The sequence below is a fragment of the Martes martes genome (assembly GCF_963455335.1).
Source record: "Martes martes genome assembly, chromosome: 4".
Taxonomy (NCBI): Eukaryota; Metazoa; Chordata; class Mammalia; order Carnivora; family Mustelidae; genus Martes; species Martes martes.
The window spans coordinates 87102185-87119137 of record NC_137891.1 but is presented as its reverse complement, the minus strand read 5'-3'; the positions used below and the strand labels follow the sequence as shown (position 1 = coordinate 87119137).

Here is a 16953-nt window from a genome sequence, read left to right as displayed (position 1 = left end):
TGATGAGAGCAGGCACCTAAACCTGTCTTGTCCACAGGTGGTTCCACAGAGACCCTCATAGCACCTGGCTCTTAGTAGATGTTGAATAGAAGCGTATCAACTTCCTCTTAAAAAACATAACGACTCTCATCCCCTTGCCAGTAGTCCCTGCATTGCCTATCAGACCAGGCCTAGCATATATGTTACTAAATGTTTCTGAGTTGAATGAAATGAAAAGGGGAAATATAAAAGCAGAGAAAACAGTGAGATGACCTCTATCCCCGTGGGCTGGAATGAAGGAAACATACCAAATGACTGAAAGTGGGAGAAGGACGGGGGCATCTATACGGGGAAAGAGGCTGTTTCCTCCCTTCTTCCATCCTGTATCCAGAAAGTAGAGAAAGAAATGAAATGAGGTCAGTACTCACTAGAGAGGAAATAACTAGCCTTGGCTGAGAGATTTTTATCAGAAGTAATGCAGTAAGTGCTTTGAGTATCAGACAATGATGTTGATATTGCTCGTGTACTTTATAATCCAAGATAGGCAGAGGAGAGGGAATTTTTTTCAGTCCAGAAAAAATGCTCATCCCTTCCTCACATTTTGCCTGTGAAGAGAGACTACATAAGCCTCAAGTCTGCTTGGTGATGGTAAGTCAGGGACAGTGAGAAGGAGGGGGATCTTGTTGTGAGGACTGAGGAGGGAAGGAGAGGAGGGGAGACAGGAAGTTCCTAGGCCAGCTGAGGTTTTTTGTTTTGATTTGGCTTTTTGCTTGTTTGTTAGCTTGTCTTGGTGGTGGCCACCTCAGGAGTCCTGAATGGATCTACTCTAGGGCTAGGGAATTCAGTGCACCCATTCACCTCAAAACCCACTTTGCCTCTCTTAACCTGGGCAGATCTGGCTGACCAGTCACAACTGAGGATCTAGTCCGTCAGCAAGTGGGTGGGGAATTCAACCCCCTGGGAGAAGAGTTGCTGCAGCGTTGGAGGAGGGCAGAAGGCGGGGTAAGTTTGGTGAGAAACTCTGTAATTTCCTTTTTTACTTTCACAACAATAGTGCAGAATCCAGAATGGATGTCCTCTTCGTAGCCATCCTTGCTGTGCAACTTATCCTAGGTAAGTTCACTTCTCTCTTTGAGCTCTTGGGCCAGGTCTTCTATGATAAGTGGGGTGGGAGAAAATAAAAATGAGCCGAGGGTGAGAGGCGCAATTTGATGGAGAGTGATAACACCCATCTGTGCCAGAGTCCAGTTGGGGGCAGGGGGAAGGATCTGGAACATAGAGCCAGGAAAAGGGGAGGAAAGCAGAGTCCTGTCAAAGAAGAGACAGCTGATGTGGATGGAGCCCCAGATACTTGGAGGTCCTAACAAGAGTGACCTTAGCTCTCCATCACCAGAGTTGAGTAAGATGGAGAGGGACTCCAGAGAGGGTGGAGGAGAGAGGTGGGCTCCTGGAAGGTGGGGCAGTCTGAAACTGGTGAGAGAAGCGGGGGTATCTTCTTTCCCAGAGGGCTAGAGAAAAACCGTTATATTAGTAAGGAAACAGAAATGGGGGCGGTGGCCTTTAGGGTAGTGGAGAACTGGCTTCCCTCCGGGAGAGAGTCCCAAAAGTAACTTGGCTCTTTCCCTCCTTTGTTCCCAGGCTGCCAGGTACTCTCATTGTTTCCTTTTCCTCCAGATTCGTGTGTCATTGCCTGGGGTTCGGGGAGAGCATTCAAGGAGCTTAGGGAAATGTGTAGTTTGGAGGCCTGGAGTCCTTGATCTAATCATGCCAAACCCACATATTTTTAGTCCTGGGAAGGAAGAAAAACTAATGCAGATGGGTCATTTAGTCCAGCTGACTCATTTAAAGAGAGCGGATGTTAAGTGACTTCTTCAGGATTGTTCTGCTAGTTAGCGGTGAATCCGGAACTAAAACCCAAGTCCAAAAGCCTAAGGGTGTGTGTTTGTGTTATGTGTGAGACACACCAAGAAGAGGAGGGCTCTCACAAATCCAATATGGTGTGCAGAATACTGGGGAGGCGATTTGGAGTTCTTCTTTGCTGGCACCTCTGCTTCCTATCTTTTTTAGCTTTAGCTCTCATTTTGGGTTTACAGAATGTGAAGGGATCTGTTTTCTCTCTAGGAGTTCCTAAATTGAAAGGGCATGGAGTAACAGCCCTCATCATAGATAAGGAGCCCCAAAGACTGAGAAGGGTTTAGAGGCAGTGAGATAGTAAGATCCTTGGAGGGGGAGGCAGAGAGAAAAGAAATTGATAGAGCTGAGGTCACCTTCTGGTGTCCTTCTCTTGCTAAGGAGTTCCAGATGCTCCCTGACTTCTAGTCCTTGTCCCCATAGGACAAGAATATGAGGATGAAGAAGGACTGGAAGAGGATGATTATTATCAGGTGGTCTATTATTACACAGTCACCCCCAATTATGGTGAGTATGTATAAGGCTCTGAGCTATAGCAGGATGCACAGAGGTTTTGGGGATATTTAGTTCTGAGACTTTGCCTTTCTCTTTGCAATGGGAACAACTAGATCAGAGAGAAATTAGGCTATGAGCAAAGCCCTTATCAAGCCTCATAATGTTATTTCTCAAGCTAGTGATTTTCAATTCTTTGGAAACCAGCTGAAACAATTTGAAGATTTTCAAATTTGTAAATTATTTTCAATACCAGGTTGAAAACATAAATGTAGATACATTCAAAAACATTATTAAGATTCAAGTTCATTAGGGCGCCTGGGTGGCTCAGTGGGTTAAGCCGCTGCCTTCGGCTCGGGTCATGATCTCGGAGTCCTGGGATCGAGTCCCGCATCGGGCTCTCTGCTCAGCGGGGAGCCTGCTTCCCTCTCTCTCTCTCTGCCTCTGCCTGCCTCTGTCTACTGGGATCTCTCTCTGTCAAATAAATAATAAATAAAATCTTTAAAAAAAAAAAAAAGATTCAAGTTCATTAGAATTAGATTACACCAGTAAATTTTGCAACTTGAGCAAGTTAAAGTATTCTGAGCAGTTTCTTCCTCCTTCCATTTCTTGACCTACTGCTACCTTTTTCATTTGTCACTACTGATTTTTTTTCTCCTCCCCAGATGACTTTGGTGCAAATTTCACTGTTGATTACTCCATGTTTGAATCTGAGGACAGACTGGTGAGTAACCTCTACATCTAAGATGGTCGGGATAGTTAACAGTTAAAAAAAGAACTGGGCAATGTCAAAATATAAATGATTAGCAGGAATGCAAATAAGTTAGTGAAATGGAACTGGGAAAGAGGCCCAAAGCAGACATGTTAACCACAGTTGGAGAAGAGAATAAAACCAGAACTCAGTAGGTTTGCGAAGACATTGAGAGGGAGGGGCACACCTTGACTCTGGGGAATTGGTGATGGGATAGGGTACATAATCCATGCAAACGTAAAATAGGGAGGATCCCTGAGCTTAAGTTTTGGGGGATGGGGGTGCAGGAGAGAAGGAGTCTAAACAGAAAAACTCTGAGGATGTTGGATGGAAGCAATGATAACTCTGTGTTTCTTGATCCTACTGAGGGCAGAACAGGTTGGATAAGGAGGTAAGGGAAGCAGCAGAGACTACCATTAGTCATGAAACAGAAGGTGCAGACACTCAGAAACCGGAAACAGTGAAACCAATGACAACGGAACCAGTAAGTGGGTTGGGGATGGCGGGGTGGGGCGGGGGTAGGGGGCAGTGGCAGATCCCAGGGCTGGTGACAGAGAACAGAGGGAGGGCTGAAATAATAGGCTTCGGTGGAAGAAGGAACCAAATAACTAATATAGCAATGCAGGTGTCTAGCTCAGCTTGGCCGTCATACCTCTTGCTGAGATTTTGTTTAGTTGCCTTTTTTTTTTAAAGATTTATTTATTTATTTATTTGAGAGAGAGAGAGTGTGTGTGTGTGCGTGCCAGGGGAAGCAGGGCTGAGAGAATCCTCAAGCAGATTCCCTGCTGAGTGTGGAGCAGACATGGGGCTCTCAATCCCAGGACCCTGGGATCATGATCTGCGCGGAAACCAAGAACTGGGCGCTTAACTGACTGAGCCACCCAGGGGCCCCTTCATTGAAATTTAATACTAACCCTGTATTCAGAAAACTGGAAAGGTTTGGTGCAGTTAAATTTCAGTTCAATAGTACTTAAATGTGTATGTAACCTATGACCACCCACTATGAAGGATTCTGCTGATGATAGAAAGGAAATCTATGATATTTTTGATAAAGTATTTATAAAATTCAATTCACAGTTACAAAACATTTAGGACAAAATGAAAAGGTTCATAACCATGTTCAATTACATATATATCTGAGAGCATCTGACATAGGCAAGTGTTTTAGTCAGTGGAAGGACAGAAATCAGAATACACTGGAGTTGCCTCGAAGCCTCTTAGAAGGTGAGATATACTTTGAAGCTTTGTAAGCTTTTGAGTGGCAGTAAGTTATGAAAGTAGGAAAAACAATTAGAAAGAAGAATGGCAGATGGAAGAGCTGCATTGGTGAGGGGATAGAATATGGCATGTTTGGTGGATAGGTATGATTGAAGGAGAAGGTGTATGGGAAGGAACAGTGGGAAATTTTTAAAAAAATTAACCTTTACAAGTCTCCTAATATTTGCTTGGTAATTTCACATAGGGAAAGCAATAGGGCTGAATCACAAGCGAATCCGAAGTGTCAGGCTGAAGTTTGGACTTAAAACAATGGGAGTCTAGTAAGTTCTTCAGTGTGGTAAAGATACAGTGAAAGTGGTATTTTAGAAGAACTATTTCTTTTTTTTTTTTTTAAGATTTTATTTATTTATTTGCTAGAGATTACAAGTAGGCAGAGAGGCAGGCAGAGAGAGAGGAGGAAGCAGGCTTCCCACTGAGCAGAGAGCCCGATGGGCTCGATGCGGGGCTCGATGCGGGGCTCGATCCCAGGACCCTGGGATCATGACCCGAGCCGAAGGCAGAGGCTTAACCCACTGAGCCACCCAGGCGCCCCAAGAAGAACTATTTCTTATATGCAGGATGCAGTGGAATGGAGAGAGATGCATGAGATTTACATCATTCTGGAAACAATCCATTAAAGGCTTGGACTAGGGAAATAGCATTTTGAATGGAGAGGAGAAAAATAAATATTTTGAAGAAAATGCAATGAACAATAAATGAGGAGAGAGTTGAAATAGCTTACAAGTTTCAAATATGGATGTCTGGGAAAATGGCTGACCAAAAGGTCAGAATGGTTTAGGACTGAAGTTATAAATTAGGTATTGGCCAAGCTGAATTTATGGTGACAACCCTATGTGGGTGTCCTAAAGGTAGCTGACCTACATCAGAGCTACAGTTCTAAGTGCAAAGTCAGAGTTACGAAAGTAGACAAGCTCAATAGAGCCAGCACACAGAAGACCAAAGGCCAATGACTATGCCTGTAGTTAGCAGGAGGAAGAGGAATCAGCCAAGAAAATGGAGAAGAACTGATTGAAGAGGTAGGCAGAGAGCCAAGTCTGTATTATAGAATCTAGAAGATAAAGTTTAATATAATCAATAAAAAGCAACCAAGAGGCCAAAGAAAAGGAGGTCATTGGAAGCTCCAAAGAAAGAAGTTTTAGAGTTGTTAAGCAAAATTTAGGTTTTTGTGGAGTTAGAGAGGGAGTACCTTGTGAAGAAGGTAAGGGAGAATATAGACCAATTATTTGAGAAATCTGGTAATGAAAAAAGAGAAGCAATAGCCAGAAAGGGCAAGAGGATCAAAGTGTAGCCTGAATATAGTTGAACACAGATGGGAGGAATCAGTAGGAATGGAAAGTTGGTGATTGATGACAAGGACGAGGAAACATTTTAAGGTATATAGTAGGCTCCATTTAAATTGTAAACTCTCTGAAGAAAGGAGCAAGGTCTTAATCACACTTATATTCCCGCTGTAGCACCTAGAGCGGTGACTAAGCATAGTGTCATGCACATAACAGATAAAAAAAACACACATTGTTGAATGGAGCTGACCCTCCCTGGTATGCTCAGGAGGCTGAAAGGCACAGAGGAAAGGACTCCTCATAGTTATGGGGAGGAGAGCTGGATCTTTCTCTAAGCTCAGAAGAAAGAAACACTGAGGTTGTTATAAAGAGATGGCTATCCTTCCAGAGGGGGAGGAGGGATGGTAGGAAGGATGACACTGGCCTACCGTGGGGGAATGTCTGTATTTTAGCAGAGTCCAGATCTGAACGATGCTGTATCCAGTCTGCAGAGTCCTGTTCCCCTCCTCCTGTCCTGGGCCCTCGTTCAGGGGGGGATGTATTTCATGTAGAAGGTGAGAGTGCAGCCACTGGCCTTGGGGGAGTCCATGAAGTAATTTTTTACAAATATCTCTGGCTAGTGTTTCCAACCTGGTCAATCAATTCTCTGCTGCTTGAAGGACAAGGGGTCCCGTTTAGAAAAATCTTCTCTAATTTTAAAGAGGTTTAGGAGATGTTGAGGCAAAGACTTTTCAAACGAGAGTCATTACTTTTTCTGAACTGGGAGAACTTCAGGACCTCCTACAGCAGAAGCAGGTGAAACAGAAGAAACCTCTCCAGATTTCCTTGAGGAATTAAAGCTTGTTCCAGCCAGGAGGTAGTTTAAGATATGGCAGTTGCCAGAGGGCATAGTGGGAGGTGCCCTACAACCTGGCAGAGTCAAGAGGCAAAGTTCAGAAGCAGAAGGGGTGGTGGCTGGTTCCTAAAGTAGAGGAGAGATGGTGGAGGCAAGAAGGAGGGAAGAGCCTGTACTATAGGAAAGGGATTTAAAATTGGGATTCTAAATAACTATGGGTGAAGAGATTTACCAGAGGAAGGAGTGAGGAGGGGAGGGGACATATCTTCCAGGAGATGAGGGAAATCTAGCCCAGAATATGAAATCTGGGGAGTTTTCATGGGGGGGGGTGGCACGAAGGGCTTCCTGAGCCTCCTGAGCCCCATATTTTTCCCTTTTTCTTTGCTTTTTTAGGAGAAAGAAGGCTGCTACAACTCTTTTGATGGGGATTTGGGAAGAGGAAATTGGAAGATAAATAAATGAAATAATCTGGTTTCTGTCTACTCCTTCATAAGGGTCTGTTCTAATCTCACAAGGCTAAAGAGAGCACCAGGATATGGGGATGGAAGGGTAGATCAGAAAGGGAGTTAGGTGGCAGTAGAATTAGAGGGAATAGTTAGGACTGTGAATAAACCTGAAATGTTGTGAAGGATGGAGAAGAGCACCAACAGACAGTTAATTTCATCTAATTCTAATATTTTATTAAACATGGTGTTGAGACAGTGTGTTCGGGAAAAAGAGAGTTGAGGTTTATGTAGAACACTTTTTTCTTTTTATAAAATAAGCACATTGTTAAACATATGTAAAATATTAAAAACTACTTAGAATAGATCTTAAAAATTCACACCCTCCTCCACTTACACCCCCAACCCCCAACAATGTGCCTTTTCCAGCGCTTAATTAGGGCAGGCAGGGACATACTTTAACTCTCTGTCCTCGAGACCCTAATCAGAACTGGGCTGCCCCCTTGCGGTCTCTTCGATGCCACAACCTGAATCAACCCTCGGTCCCTGAGCCTCTCCTTCGCGGCGCTGTACTTTGAGTACTGCAAGGGGCACTGAATAGTAAATTCCTGACTCTGTCACCTCCGGACTCGCCACCTTCCCTCCTTCCAAGCCTTTCGAATCTTCTCCAGGGAACAAATAAAGGAAATGAAGCTGGACAAAGGTATGATCTAGGAAATCAGGGACCTACCCATACTCCGTTCCCTGCGCTAGGAGTCACAGAATTCAGGGCGCAGGGGCCGAGGAGCCCGGATAGAAAAGTCAGGAACAATCGAGTTCGGCTTTGACCTCTAGAGTCCTGGCTGGCTGGCATCTGAGCTGGTAACGTGCGTGGCGGGTTATGTAAGGAAAGGGCCGGAGGAGCCGCCCCAGTGGGAGTGCGCGAGAGGACGCGGTGTTCTCGGCGGCAGTCCCCACCCTCCTCACCCAGCAGGGCAGGAGGCACCCAACTTGTAGAAGGAGGAGGCGGAGAGGGTAAAGCAGAAACCCGAGAGTCACGAGGGCCGCGCGGCCCAGAGGGGGAGAGGATACACAGTGGGATACATCCATTCTCTCACTACACGTTGCAGACTCAAGTCGCTGATGGCTTCCACGTGCTGCACTCGTGAGATGAGGCGCTCAGAGGGGGAGGGGGCTGCGGGGGGGGGGCGCTGCTACCGAGGAGGAGCCCGGAGTCCCACATCGCAACATGCGAGCCGCAGATCTCACAACCAGTTTGCACACTCCAACCGCACGTCTTCTGCCCACCATCATCCTATTTAACGCCACGGGCTCCGCCCGTTTCCACTCTTTTCCCGTCCTCCTCCTTTTCTCATCACCGGGTCCTGTTCGCAAGCCGCATGTAGGGGCGGGGCACGGAATTCTTCCCTTCCAGCCAATCGTCATCTACCTGGGTCTCTATTGGCCGAGCCCCTGTAGGCTGTAGCAAATGGAATGTGGACTTCAGTTACAAGAGTCACGTGCCACCGGCTAGACGGCCAATGAGGGTGCGAGGTCTGTGTACGCAGGGGGAAGGCACGTGCCCAGCCGCACGTGTCGGGGAGGGGGGAGAGAAGGGGCGGGACCCAGTGGGAGAGAGGCGGAGGTGGGCAGAGGAGACCCGCAGAGTTAGAGAAGGAGCAGGAGACAGCCTGGGCTGAGCGGATCGGTACAGGTGAGGCGGCTTGCAGGATAAGGAAGCGATCCGCGCGAGAGGATCAGACCCGGAGGGAGTAAGTTTGGGGACCGAAAGCAGATCTTGGTATTGGGAAGGATAGCATCACGTGGCAAACGCGACTGTAGAGGGTCCCGGCTCAGGGATCCGGATCAGAAAGATTGGGAAGAGGCGTGAGGGTCCTGTGGGGAGTGGTCCCTACGGGGTCACTCGTCCGTACGGCTGGGTGGGTTACCGGGGATTTAGGGCTCTCCAGTAGCCCTCACTGCAGGGTCAGGCTGGGAAAAGACCCGGCGAACAACTGTCAGGGGATGGTGTCAAGTCGGTTAATTTACTCTGAACAGAGGGGAGGGAAGAACAGTCTGTATCATACTGAGAAACTGTTCTGCGGAAGCCAGAGGGGCAGTCCAGGTTCTTAACTGGGGGGGGGGGGGGGCGGGCAGAAGGAGATGACTTTTTCTATTGTCTCTGAGACATGTAATGCTGGGGAGGAGAGAAGAGGTATTACCGTCCCACACAGTACACCCCAGTCTCCCAATCCATTTCCTAATTTCCAGGTTATGGTTACAAACTCCCTCGCTTTGCTCTTCAGTTGCAGGTTCCGATCTTTGGGTACTCCGGGAGTTGCTCTCCAGCCCCTGCTTCTGAACCTATGGATTCTCCAGCTAGCGTTTCTTCCTGTTCTTCCTACTCTCTCTCTTCCTCTTTTTCCACCTCCCCAGTGAACAGTGACTTTGGCCACCCCTCCGATAGTGAGGGGGAGGACAAGGGGACCCATGACCCCAGGTCCGACCCTGTTGGGCAAAGGGGAGGTTCTCGGCCCAGCCCTGGTCCTATCCGCTGCAGGCAACGGCCCAGGGTTTCCAGCAACCAACATACAGTATCTCACTTGGAACAGCGGGGCTTGGCATCTCCTTTGGCAGGATCTGGGGTCAAAAGATCAAGAGATGGTGAATTACAGCCCAACATAAACATCCAAGGTTGTACTACAGAAGGAGACCTGCTTTTTGCTCAGAAGGTAAGAGAAAGCAGGAGAAAGGAGACAATACTGGAATGACTTAGTACCCAGATTGTTAGTAAGGACCCTATGAAGATAGTGTTGGTTCCCAGATTTGGAGGTGGGGAGGAACAGTACTGTATGGGCAATTCTCAGTCCTCTCATAGCCTTTGTCCTGTTTTCCTACAGTGTAAAGAGCTTCAAGGATTCATTCGCCCTCTCACAGACCTACTGAATGGGCTGAAGATGGGTCGATTTGAGAGAGGTAGTTATCTGATTAGTTGCAATTATCTGGGCTAGGTTCATCTCTTTCTCTTTCTCTCAATGTTTTAAATGTGTATTTCTCTTAAATCTTCATAGGTTACATTATTACCTTTCTGCATCTGTGATTTAATTTCTTTAGGTGCATTTATTCTAACCCTATTCTGCCCTTCCTTTCCGTGATGAAATTCTTGAATCTCAACCCTTGATGTCTTTCTCTCTCCCTGACCCCAGGATTGAGCAGTTTCCAGCAGAGTGTGGCAATGGATAGAATCCAGCGTATTGTAGGTGTTTTGCAGAAGCCACAGATGGGGTAAGTTCCTCTGGTTCTTTCCTCAGTACTCCATAAAAAGAGTTATCTATAATCCTGTCTTGTTGCTTTTTCACACTTAATGGCTTTTTAAAGAAATGTCTTTTTCACAGGGAACGTTACCTAGGAACCTTGCTACAGGTAGAAGGGATGTTAAAGACTTGGTTTCCTCATATAGCTGCACAGAAGTCTTCACTGGGTAATAGCAGGCATCAGCTGACCAAGGTGAGAACTTATAAAACTGAGAGGGAGGTGGGGAAATAAGGAAACAAAGTGTACCTGCGGAAATGGGTTCCTTCTGTTTTCTCTTGAGTCTTTTTCCTCTTTTCCAACAGGTTTCTTTTCATGGGAGGGAATGCCTCACCTTCCTACACTGTCTTGATTCCTGTATGGTTTTTGTTCTGTTTTGTTCTGACCACTACAAAGAACTCCATGAAGTTTAACCCTGTCCTTCATGTTGCAGCTTATTTGCTTTCTGCATAGATACAGAAGGCTTCTCACCTGGCCAAATGAGTCATGCAGGAAGAGTCCTTAGCTTTTCTCTACAAATCCTTTCTTCTCTGTTGCCCTAAAACTCTTTCCTTCTCCCTCTTTTTACTCCTACCCAAGTATCCTTGTACCAAATCCTCTGGAAAGGTGGGCTTCAAGGACTGGTCATAACAAGTATATCACTGGGAGAGGAGGAGGGCTGTCATGCATGCATAGAAGGACCTGTGTGGAAGTGACCTGTTTTTTTGTGCCTTCAAATAATAGGATATTTATTATCTCCTCGAATGACAGGGAGGGTAAAATCTCCTATAGATAATGGACAGTCCTTCTTGTATTCTATTAACCATAGTTATTATTGCTTTGAGGATAACTCATTTAAAAATAAGCAGGGGCACCTGGGTAGCTCAGTCATTAAGTACCCTGGGATCGAGCCAGGAACTCTAAGCCCCACATTGGGCTCCCAGCTCAGCGGGGAGCCTGCTTCTCCCTCTCCCACTCCTCCAGCTTGTGTTCCCTCTCCCACTGTGTCTCTGTCAAATAAATAAAATCTTTAAAAAAAATAAGCAGGAGGATGTTGCCTGCATATTAATTTACATTTAAGAAACTCAACAAAGGGAAATTAAAATTTAAAATACAGAAATTGGTGAATGATGATTCCAACTAAAAATAAACTTTTAAGAAAGAAGCTCCAAAACGAATTATTTTATAAACAGTGAGAACCTATACTGTTTGTTTTATTTTGCCTGTCTGAATGTCCAGTGCCTGATATAGTGTGTAGTACATAACAAGCCTTCAAGTATTGGTTCAGTAAGTGAAAGTATAATTAGGTTATTAAAACTTTTAATCATTGCCTAGCAGAAAATGAGCTGTTGCATAAAACGAGGTATGTTTCCATTGCAAACAGAGTCCCCAGGGAAAGAAAAGTTTTAAGCAACCAAGTGGAGTTAATTTGAAAGCTCTCTCACATTTTTTTTTTCTTCTTGTCTCCCCTTTCTAGCATTTTCCAAGCCACCACAGTTCCTCAGCTGCTTCCTCTCCTGCACCTCCCATGGAAAAGACAGACCAGACACAGCTAGGACGTCTACTGTTGAAACCAAAGCAGCCTTGGCATCTCACTGAATGGCCAACTATGCACCTGACTTGGATCCACACCACTCCAATTTGCAACCCCCCCCTCAGTTCCCCAGGTACCATTTCCTTTAGCCATGGTCCTTTAGGCACTGGAGCCAGCATTGGTGTCATCCTTTTTGTCCAGCCCTTCACCCACTCTGCCCCAGCCACTCCAGTTCCACCCACCACAGCGTCTCCTGTCATCCCTGGTGATCCTAAGAAACTCTCTGGAGATGGACCTCATTGCCACCGTTTGCCAGTAACTCTGCCACCAGACTGGGGCTGTACCCGATCTGGTCCTAGTCTACCCACCATGGCCAGAGAGATGACTGTGGGACATCTAGAGCAGCGGAGAAGCCATCCTCCAGTTGCTCCTGATGTCCATTCTCTCAACCCCTAATCCAGGACTTGAGACTGTGGTTTCTGATTTGTGTAAATATATGTCTCTCTCATCTATTCTTTTTTTACTTTTAATGTGTGCATTTGTGTTGGGGGAAGAGAAGTCCTTTTTGATTAAAGACATTTTATACCTAAACAGTTTGTTGAATGAAGGAAGTTGCAACTTTCTTCTCCAAATACCAGTATCGATCCTCAGAGCTGCAGAGGAGAAAGGGGGTGGGAATGTTTGTGACAGTGAGCTCCAGCAAGTTTTTATATATATATATATATATATATATATATATATATATATATATATTTTTAAAAGATTTTATTTATTTATTTGACAGAGAGAGAGATCTCAAGTAGGCAGGCAGAGAGAGAAGGGGAAGCAGGCTCCCCACTGAGCAGAGAGCCCGATGTGAGGCTCAATCCCAGGACCCTGAGATCATGACCTGAACCGAAGGCAGAGGCTTAATCCACTGAGCCACCCAGGTGCCCCAATATATATATATTTTTTAAGATTTTATTTATTTATTTATTTGAGAGAGAGAGAGAAAGAGAACATGAGAAGGGAGAAGGTCAGAGGGAGAAGCAGACTCCCCTCCAAGCAGGGAGTCCGATGCGGTTCTTGATCCCAGGACTCCAGGATCATGACCTGAGCTAAAGGCAGTTGCTCAACCAACTGAGCCACCCAGGTACCTGAGCTCCAGCAAGTTAGAAGTCTGGATGGGATGATAAAAATCCTGTGGACAAAAATGATGACAAAAATCCTTCTCTCTGCGGAGAGCAAATGAGACTACAGCTGGCTTCCTAGGGACCACTCCTGGGATGGTTACAGGGTTTGGAATTGGGCTTGTGTTTTCATTTAGTCTCAGAGACTAGTACCTTTCCCTTTTGTAGTCTTCCAGCTGGCCCAGACTAGCAGGTTCTTCTCTGGGATACCTCTCTGCTTTGATGAGAGCTGTTGATGCTTGTGGATAAATGCATATGTCATCTTCTGTGGGCAGAGGAGGGACACAAGAACCAGAACACCCACTGTCGTTGTCAGTTTCAAAGAGGAAGGGGTGCCCTAGAACTGTCAGAATGGGGAGTCTTCTCAGACACTGGGCCACATCTTTATTCAAAAAGCTGCAGGAGGGGCGCCAGCGTGGCTCAATCGGTTAAGCTTAAGCATCCGACTCTTGATTTTGGCTCCGGTCATGATCTCAGGGTTGTGAAATCAAACCCCATGCTGGGCATGGAGCCTACTTGAGAGTCTCTCTCTCTCCCTCTCCCTCTGCCCTTCCCCCACTAAAATAAATAAATAAATCTTAAAAAAAAAAAGGCTGCAACTAAATGTATGCAAGAGTAAAGAAAGCTACCCAGCGTTAAAGGAGGCAAACATGAAAGTCTGTTAATTTATCTACATCTACCTTTCTCTGTATATCACACTGACTCATTTGTCCCGGTTTCCACCAAAACCATGTCTTCTCCCATCCTAAGCCTTGGCAGTGTATCAGACTATTTGGTCATTTTAGTTATTGTTTATTGGCTCCTTAGCATGTTTCTCACAGCTAGTTATACATCTTTCCCCTATTTCTCAAGTCCCTGTTCTCAGGGAACAATTATCTTTGGTTTCAGAGAACATGACCTCCTTTCTATTTCATTTCATTAATTTCATTTCATTTCATTCATTTCATTTTATAAGGGGCATGAGCAGAGAGAGGGGGCAGAGGGAGAGGGAGAAGCAGACTCCCTGCTAAGCAAGGAGCCCCCATGCAGGGCTCAATCCCAGGACCCCTGAGATCATGACCTGAGCCAAAGGCAGATGCTTAACCAACTGAGCCCCCAGGTTCGCTGCATGACCTCCTTTCTAAAGCAAACCTCTCCTTTTGTGCTCTGGATTACCTTTCTCCTCTGGAACTTTTGCTGTATCACTTATCCCCTCTTTATCTTGTCACTTCACATTGTTCTTGAATTATTTATTTTTTCTCCTACAAATAATATTTATTCCTCCCACAAGTAGGACCAGATCTCCCCTTCTGGAAAACATCTCTTGAGTCTGATTGTCCCCCTTCTCCTCTTTTCCTCAAGGATCCAAGGACCCTTGGGATCCTGGGATCCAGCCCTGCGTTGCGTTCCCGGCTCAGCCAGGAATCTGCTTCTTCCCCTGCCCCTTCCCCATTCTCCACCTCTGCAACCTGGCTCATGTTTGCACTCTCTCTCTCTCTCTCAAATGAGTAAATAAAATCTTTTTTTAAATAAAAGAAAAAAGATTTTATCTATCAAAGAGAGCATGCACACACAAGCAGCGGGGAGGGGCAGAGGGAGAGGCAGACTCCATACTAAGCAGGGAGCCCAATGCGGGGCTTGAACCCAGGACCCCGAGATCATGACCCAAACCTGAAGGCAGACAGTTAACGGATTGAGCCACCCAGGAGCCTCCAGGATCAGGTATTCTAATGTAGCTTCCACCAAATCAATAGCTAGATCCAAGCACAAAGGCTATGTGCTTTGAGCTCTCTGTAGCATTTGACATTCTTGATGCTACCTACTGAAACTCTCCTCCCTTGGATCCCATGACAGCACACTATCCTAATTCTCCTCTTACCTACCTGGCAGCAACTTCTCTATCTCTTAATGGCCCCACTTCTGCCTGCTCTAGAGCGTGGGTATTCCCTTAGGTTCAGTCCTTGATCCTCTACTCTTCTCTGACTATATTCTTTCACTTAAAGATTTCATCTCTCATGGCTTTATTGCCTCAACTTTGAAGACTTCTGAATCCCCATCTCTAGTCCCATTCTCTCCTCTAGAAGACATACTGAAAGTCTACATCTCTGCTGAACAATTCTATTTATATGTTATTGACACCTAAATACTGTTGAAAATTTCAGCATTTTAGAGCCAAGAGGTATCATTCACTCCCCTAATTTTTTATTTTTATTTTTTTAAGATTTTATTTATTTGACAGAGGGAGACATAGTGAGAAAAGGAACACAAGCAGAGGGAGTGGGACAGGGAGAAGCAGCCTCCCCACTGAGCAGGGAGCCCAATGTGGGGCTCGATCCCAGGACCCTGGGATCATGATCTGAGCTGAAGGCAGATGCTAACACTTAATGACTGAGCCATCCAGGCGCACCATCACCTCCCTAATTTTTTAGATGAGGAAATTTTGGTGGCTTGTGCAAGACAACACAACGTGGGTACAGAACTCTGGGATTCCAGTCCGGTGCTTTTTCCAGTGGTCACCGATCAAAATATTACCTTTCCTTTAAAGATGTCCTGTTCTTCCTTTTTATACACTTTTTCTTCTGTTAACACTATCTATGCTACTATTGTTTTTCTAGATAACTAAACTTAAAACTTGGTGCCATTCAGTCACCAAATTCTATATATATATATATTTTTTTTTTCTTAAGATTTTATTTGTCAGGGACGCCTGGGTGGCTCAGTTGGTTAAGCAGCTGCCTTCGGCTCAGATCATGATCCCAGCGTCCTGGGATCGAGTCCCACATCGGGCTCCTTGCTTGGCGGGGAGCCTGCTTCTCCCTCTGCCTCTGCCTACCACTCTGTCTGCCTGTGCTTGCTTGCTCTCTCTCTAACAAATAAATAAATTTTAAAAAAATAAAAAAAATAAAAAAAAAGATTTTATTTGTCAGAGGAGAGCATAAGCAGAGGTAGAAGCAGGCTTCCCACTGAACAAGGAATCTGATGCGGGGACTCAATCCCAGGACCCTGGCATCTAGACCGACCTGAAGGCAGAGGTTCAACCTACTGAGCCACCCAGGTGTCCCACCAAATCCTTTTTGTTCTGTATTTGGAATGCCTCTTAAAATCCATTTCTTCCTACCCATTTCATTGTCACATCTTTGGCCTAAACTTTAATTATAGCATTAGTCTCTCTTACTTCTAAACCCTTCTCATTGATACCAGAGTACTCTTCCTAGAACAGTGTTTTGCATGTCATTTCCTTTTTTTTTTTTTTAAGATATTATTTATTTGACAGACAGAGATTGCAAGTAGGCAGAGAGAGCGGGAGGCAGAGAGAGAGAGACAGAGAGAGGGAGGCAGTCTCCCTGCTGAGCAGAGAGCCCCATGCGGGGCTCAATCCCAGGACCCCAGGATCATGACCTGAGCTGAAGGCAGAGGCTTTAACCCACTGAGCCACCCAAGTGCCCCTTCCTTTTTTTTTTAAATAAAGATTTTATTTATTTATTTATTTGACAGAGATCACAAATAGGCAGAGAGGCAGACAGAGAGGGAGAGAAGCAGTCTCCCTGCTGAGGGAGCCTGATGCGGGGCTCAATCCCAGGACCCTGAGACCACCACCTGAGCCAAAGGCAGAGGCTTTACCCACTGAGCCACCCAGGCGCCCCCAGTTAAGACTTTTTAACTCTAAACCTTTGTTCATGCTCATCACCTTGCCCAGCCTTTCTTGCTTCTGTCAATTAGACCCTACCCCTTTTAAGAGACTAACTCAAGTCCTTCTACCAATTACTTTCTCCACTAAACATGATATACAAGCTGTCTTTGGCCCTTTATTTCATCAAATGATATCATGCACATCAAGTGCCCATACAAGTTTTGGAATATAACAGATTCTCAAAACATTACTTTCCTTCTTCTATTTTAAAAAAAAATTATTTTATCCCATTTGATTCCCATGACAAATTTTTTTCCCATGACAAATGTTGTGTGATTGAAGGCAACTACCCAAATCTGCCATTGTTGCCCAGACCAGTCATATCTAATATATGTAAACAA

The 16953-nt window shown here is 45.4% G+C and overlaps 2 protein-coding genes across 14 annotated transcripts; both read left to right on the top strand.

Annotated features, from left to right (window-relative positions):
- Positions 1 to 447: 447 nt before the first annotated feature.
- LOC308341544 (uncharacterized protein C1orf54) lies at positions 448 to 6998 on the top strand. 5 transcript variants are annotated; one of them, XM_080801590.1, is made up of 7 exons: positions 473 to 627; positions 1034 to 1092; positions 2314 to 2397; positions 3048 to 3106; positions 3507 to 3617; positions 6144 to 6245; positions 6920 to 6998. In XM_080801590.1, the coding sequence occupies exons 2-6, from the start codon at positions 1047 to 1049 to the stop codon at positions 6240 to 6242; spliced, it is 399 nt and encodes a 132-aa protein (XP_080657716.1). In that variant the 5' UTR covers positions 473 to 627; positions 1034 to 1046; the 3' UTR covers positions 6243 to 6245; positions 6920 to 6998. The 5 variants fall into 5 exon arrangements, with proteins under 5 accessions (XP_080657719.1, XP_080657716.1, XP_080657718.1 ...); XM_080801593.1 differs by lacking the exon at positions 6144 to 6245 and having other exon boundaries at positions 448 to 627; XM_080801589.1 differs by lacking the exon at positions 473 to 627 and having other exon boundaries at positions 949 to 1092.
- Positions 6999 to 7485: 487 nt separating this feature from the next.
- On the top strand, positions 7486 to 12378 carry CIART (circadian associated repressor of transcription). Of its 9 annotated transcripts, none has more exons than XM_080801573.1 (6): positions 7486 to 7672; positions 9255 to 9680; positions 9849 to 9924; positions 10155 to 10233; positions 10344 to 10455; positions 11717 to 12378. In XM_080801573.1, the coding sequence occupies exons 2-6, from the start codon at positions 9315 to 9317 to the stop codon at positions 12227 to 12229; spliced, it is 1146 nt and encodes a 381-aa protein (XP_080657699.1). In that variant the 5' UTR covers positions 7486 to 7672; positions 9255 to 9314; the 3' UTR covers positions 12230 to 12378. The 9 variants fall into 9 exon arrangements, with proteins under 9 accessions (XP_080657699.1, XP_080657701.1, XP_080657698.1 ...); XM_080801575.1 differs by lacking the exon at positions 7486 to 7672 and adding an exon at positions 8563 to 8720 and having other exon boundaries at positions 9509 to 9680; XM_080801572.1 differs by lacking the exon at positions 7486 to 7672 and adding an exon at positions 8579 to 8662.
- The last annotated feature ends 4575 nt before the right edge of the window (positions 12379 to 16953 follow it).

Coding starts and splice junctions, on each gene's coding strand:
- LOC308341544 (XM_080801590.1), top strand. CDS start 1,047: ATGGATGTCCTCTTCGTAGCCATCCTTGCTGTGCAACTTATCCTAG. Junction 2,398..3,047: donor CACAGTCACCCCCAATTATG/GTGAGTATGTAT, acceptor TCTCCTCCCCAG/ATGACTTTGGTGCAAATTTC. Junction 3,618..6,143: donor AACCAATGACAACGGAACCA/GTAAGTGGGTTG, acceptor TCTGTATTTTAG/CAGAGTCCAGATCTGAACGA.
- CIART (XM_080801573.1), top strand. CDS start 9,315: ATGGATTCTCCAGCTAGCGTTTCTTCCTGTTCTTCCTACTCTCTCTCT. Junction 9,681..9,848: donor ACCTGCTTTTTGCTCAGAAG/GTAAGAGAAAGC, acceptor GTTTTCCTACAG/TGTAAAGAGCTTCAAGGATT. Junction 10,456..11,716: donor GCAGGCATCAGCTGACCAAG/GTGAGAACTTAT, acceptor TCCCCTTTCTAG/CATTTTCCAAGCCACCACAG.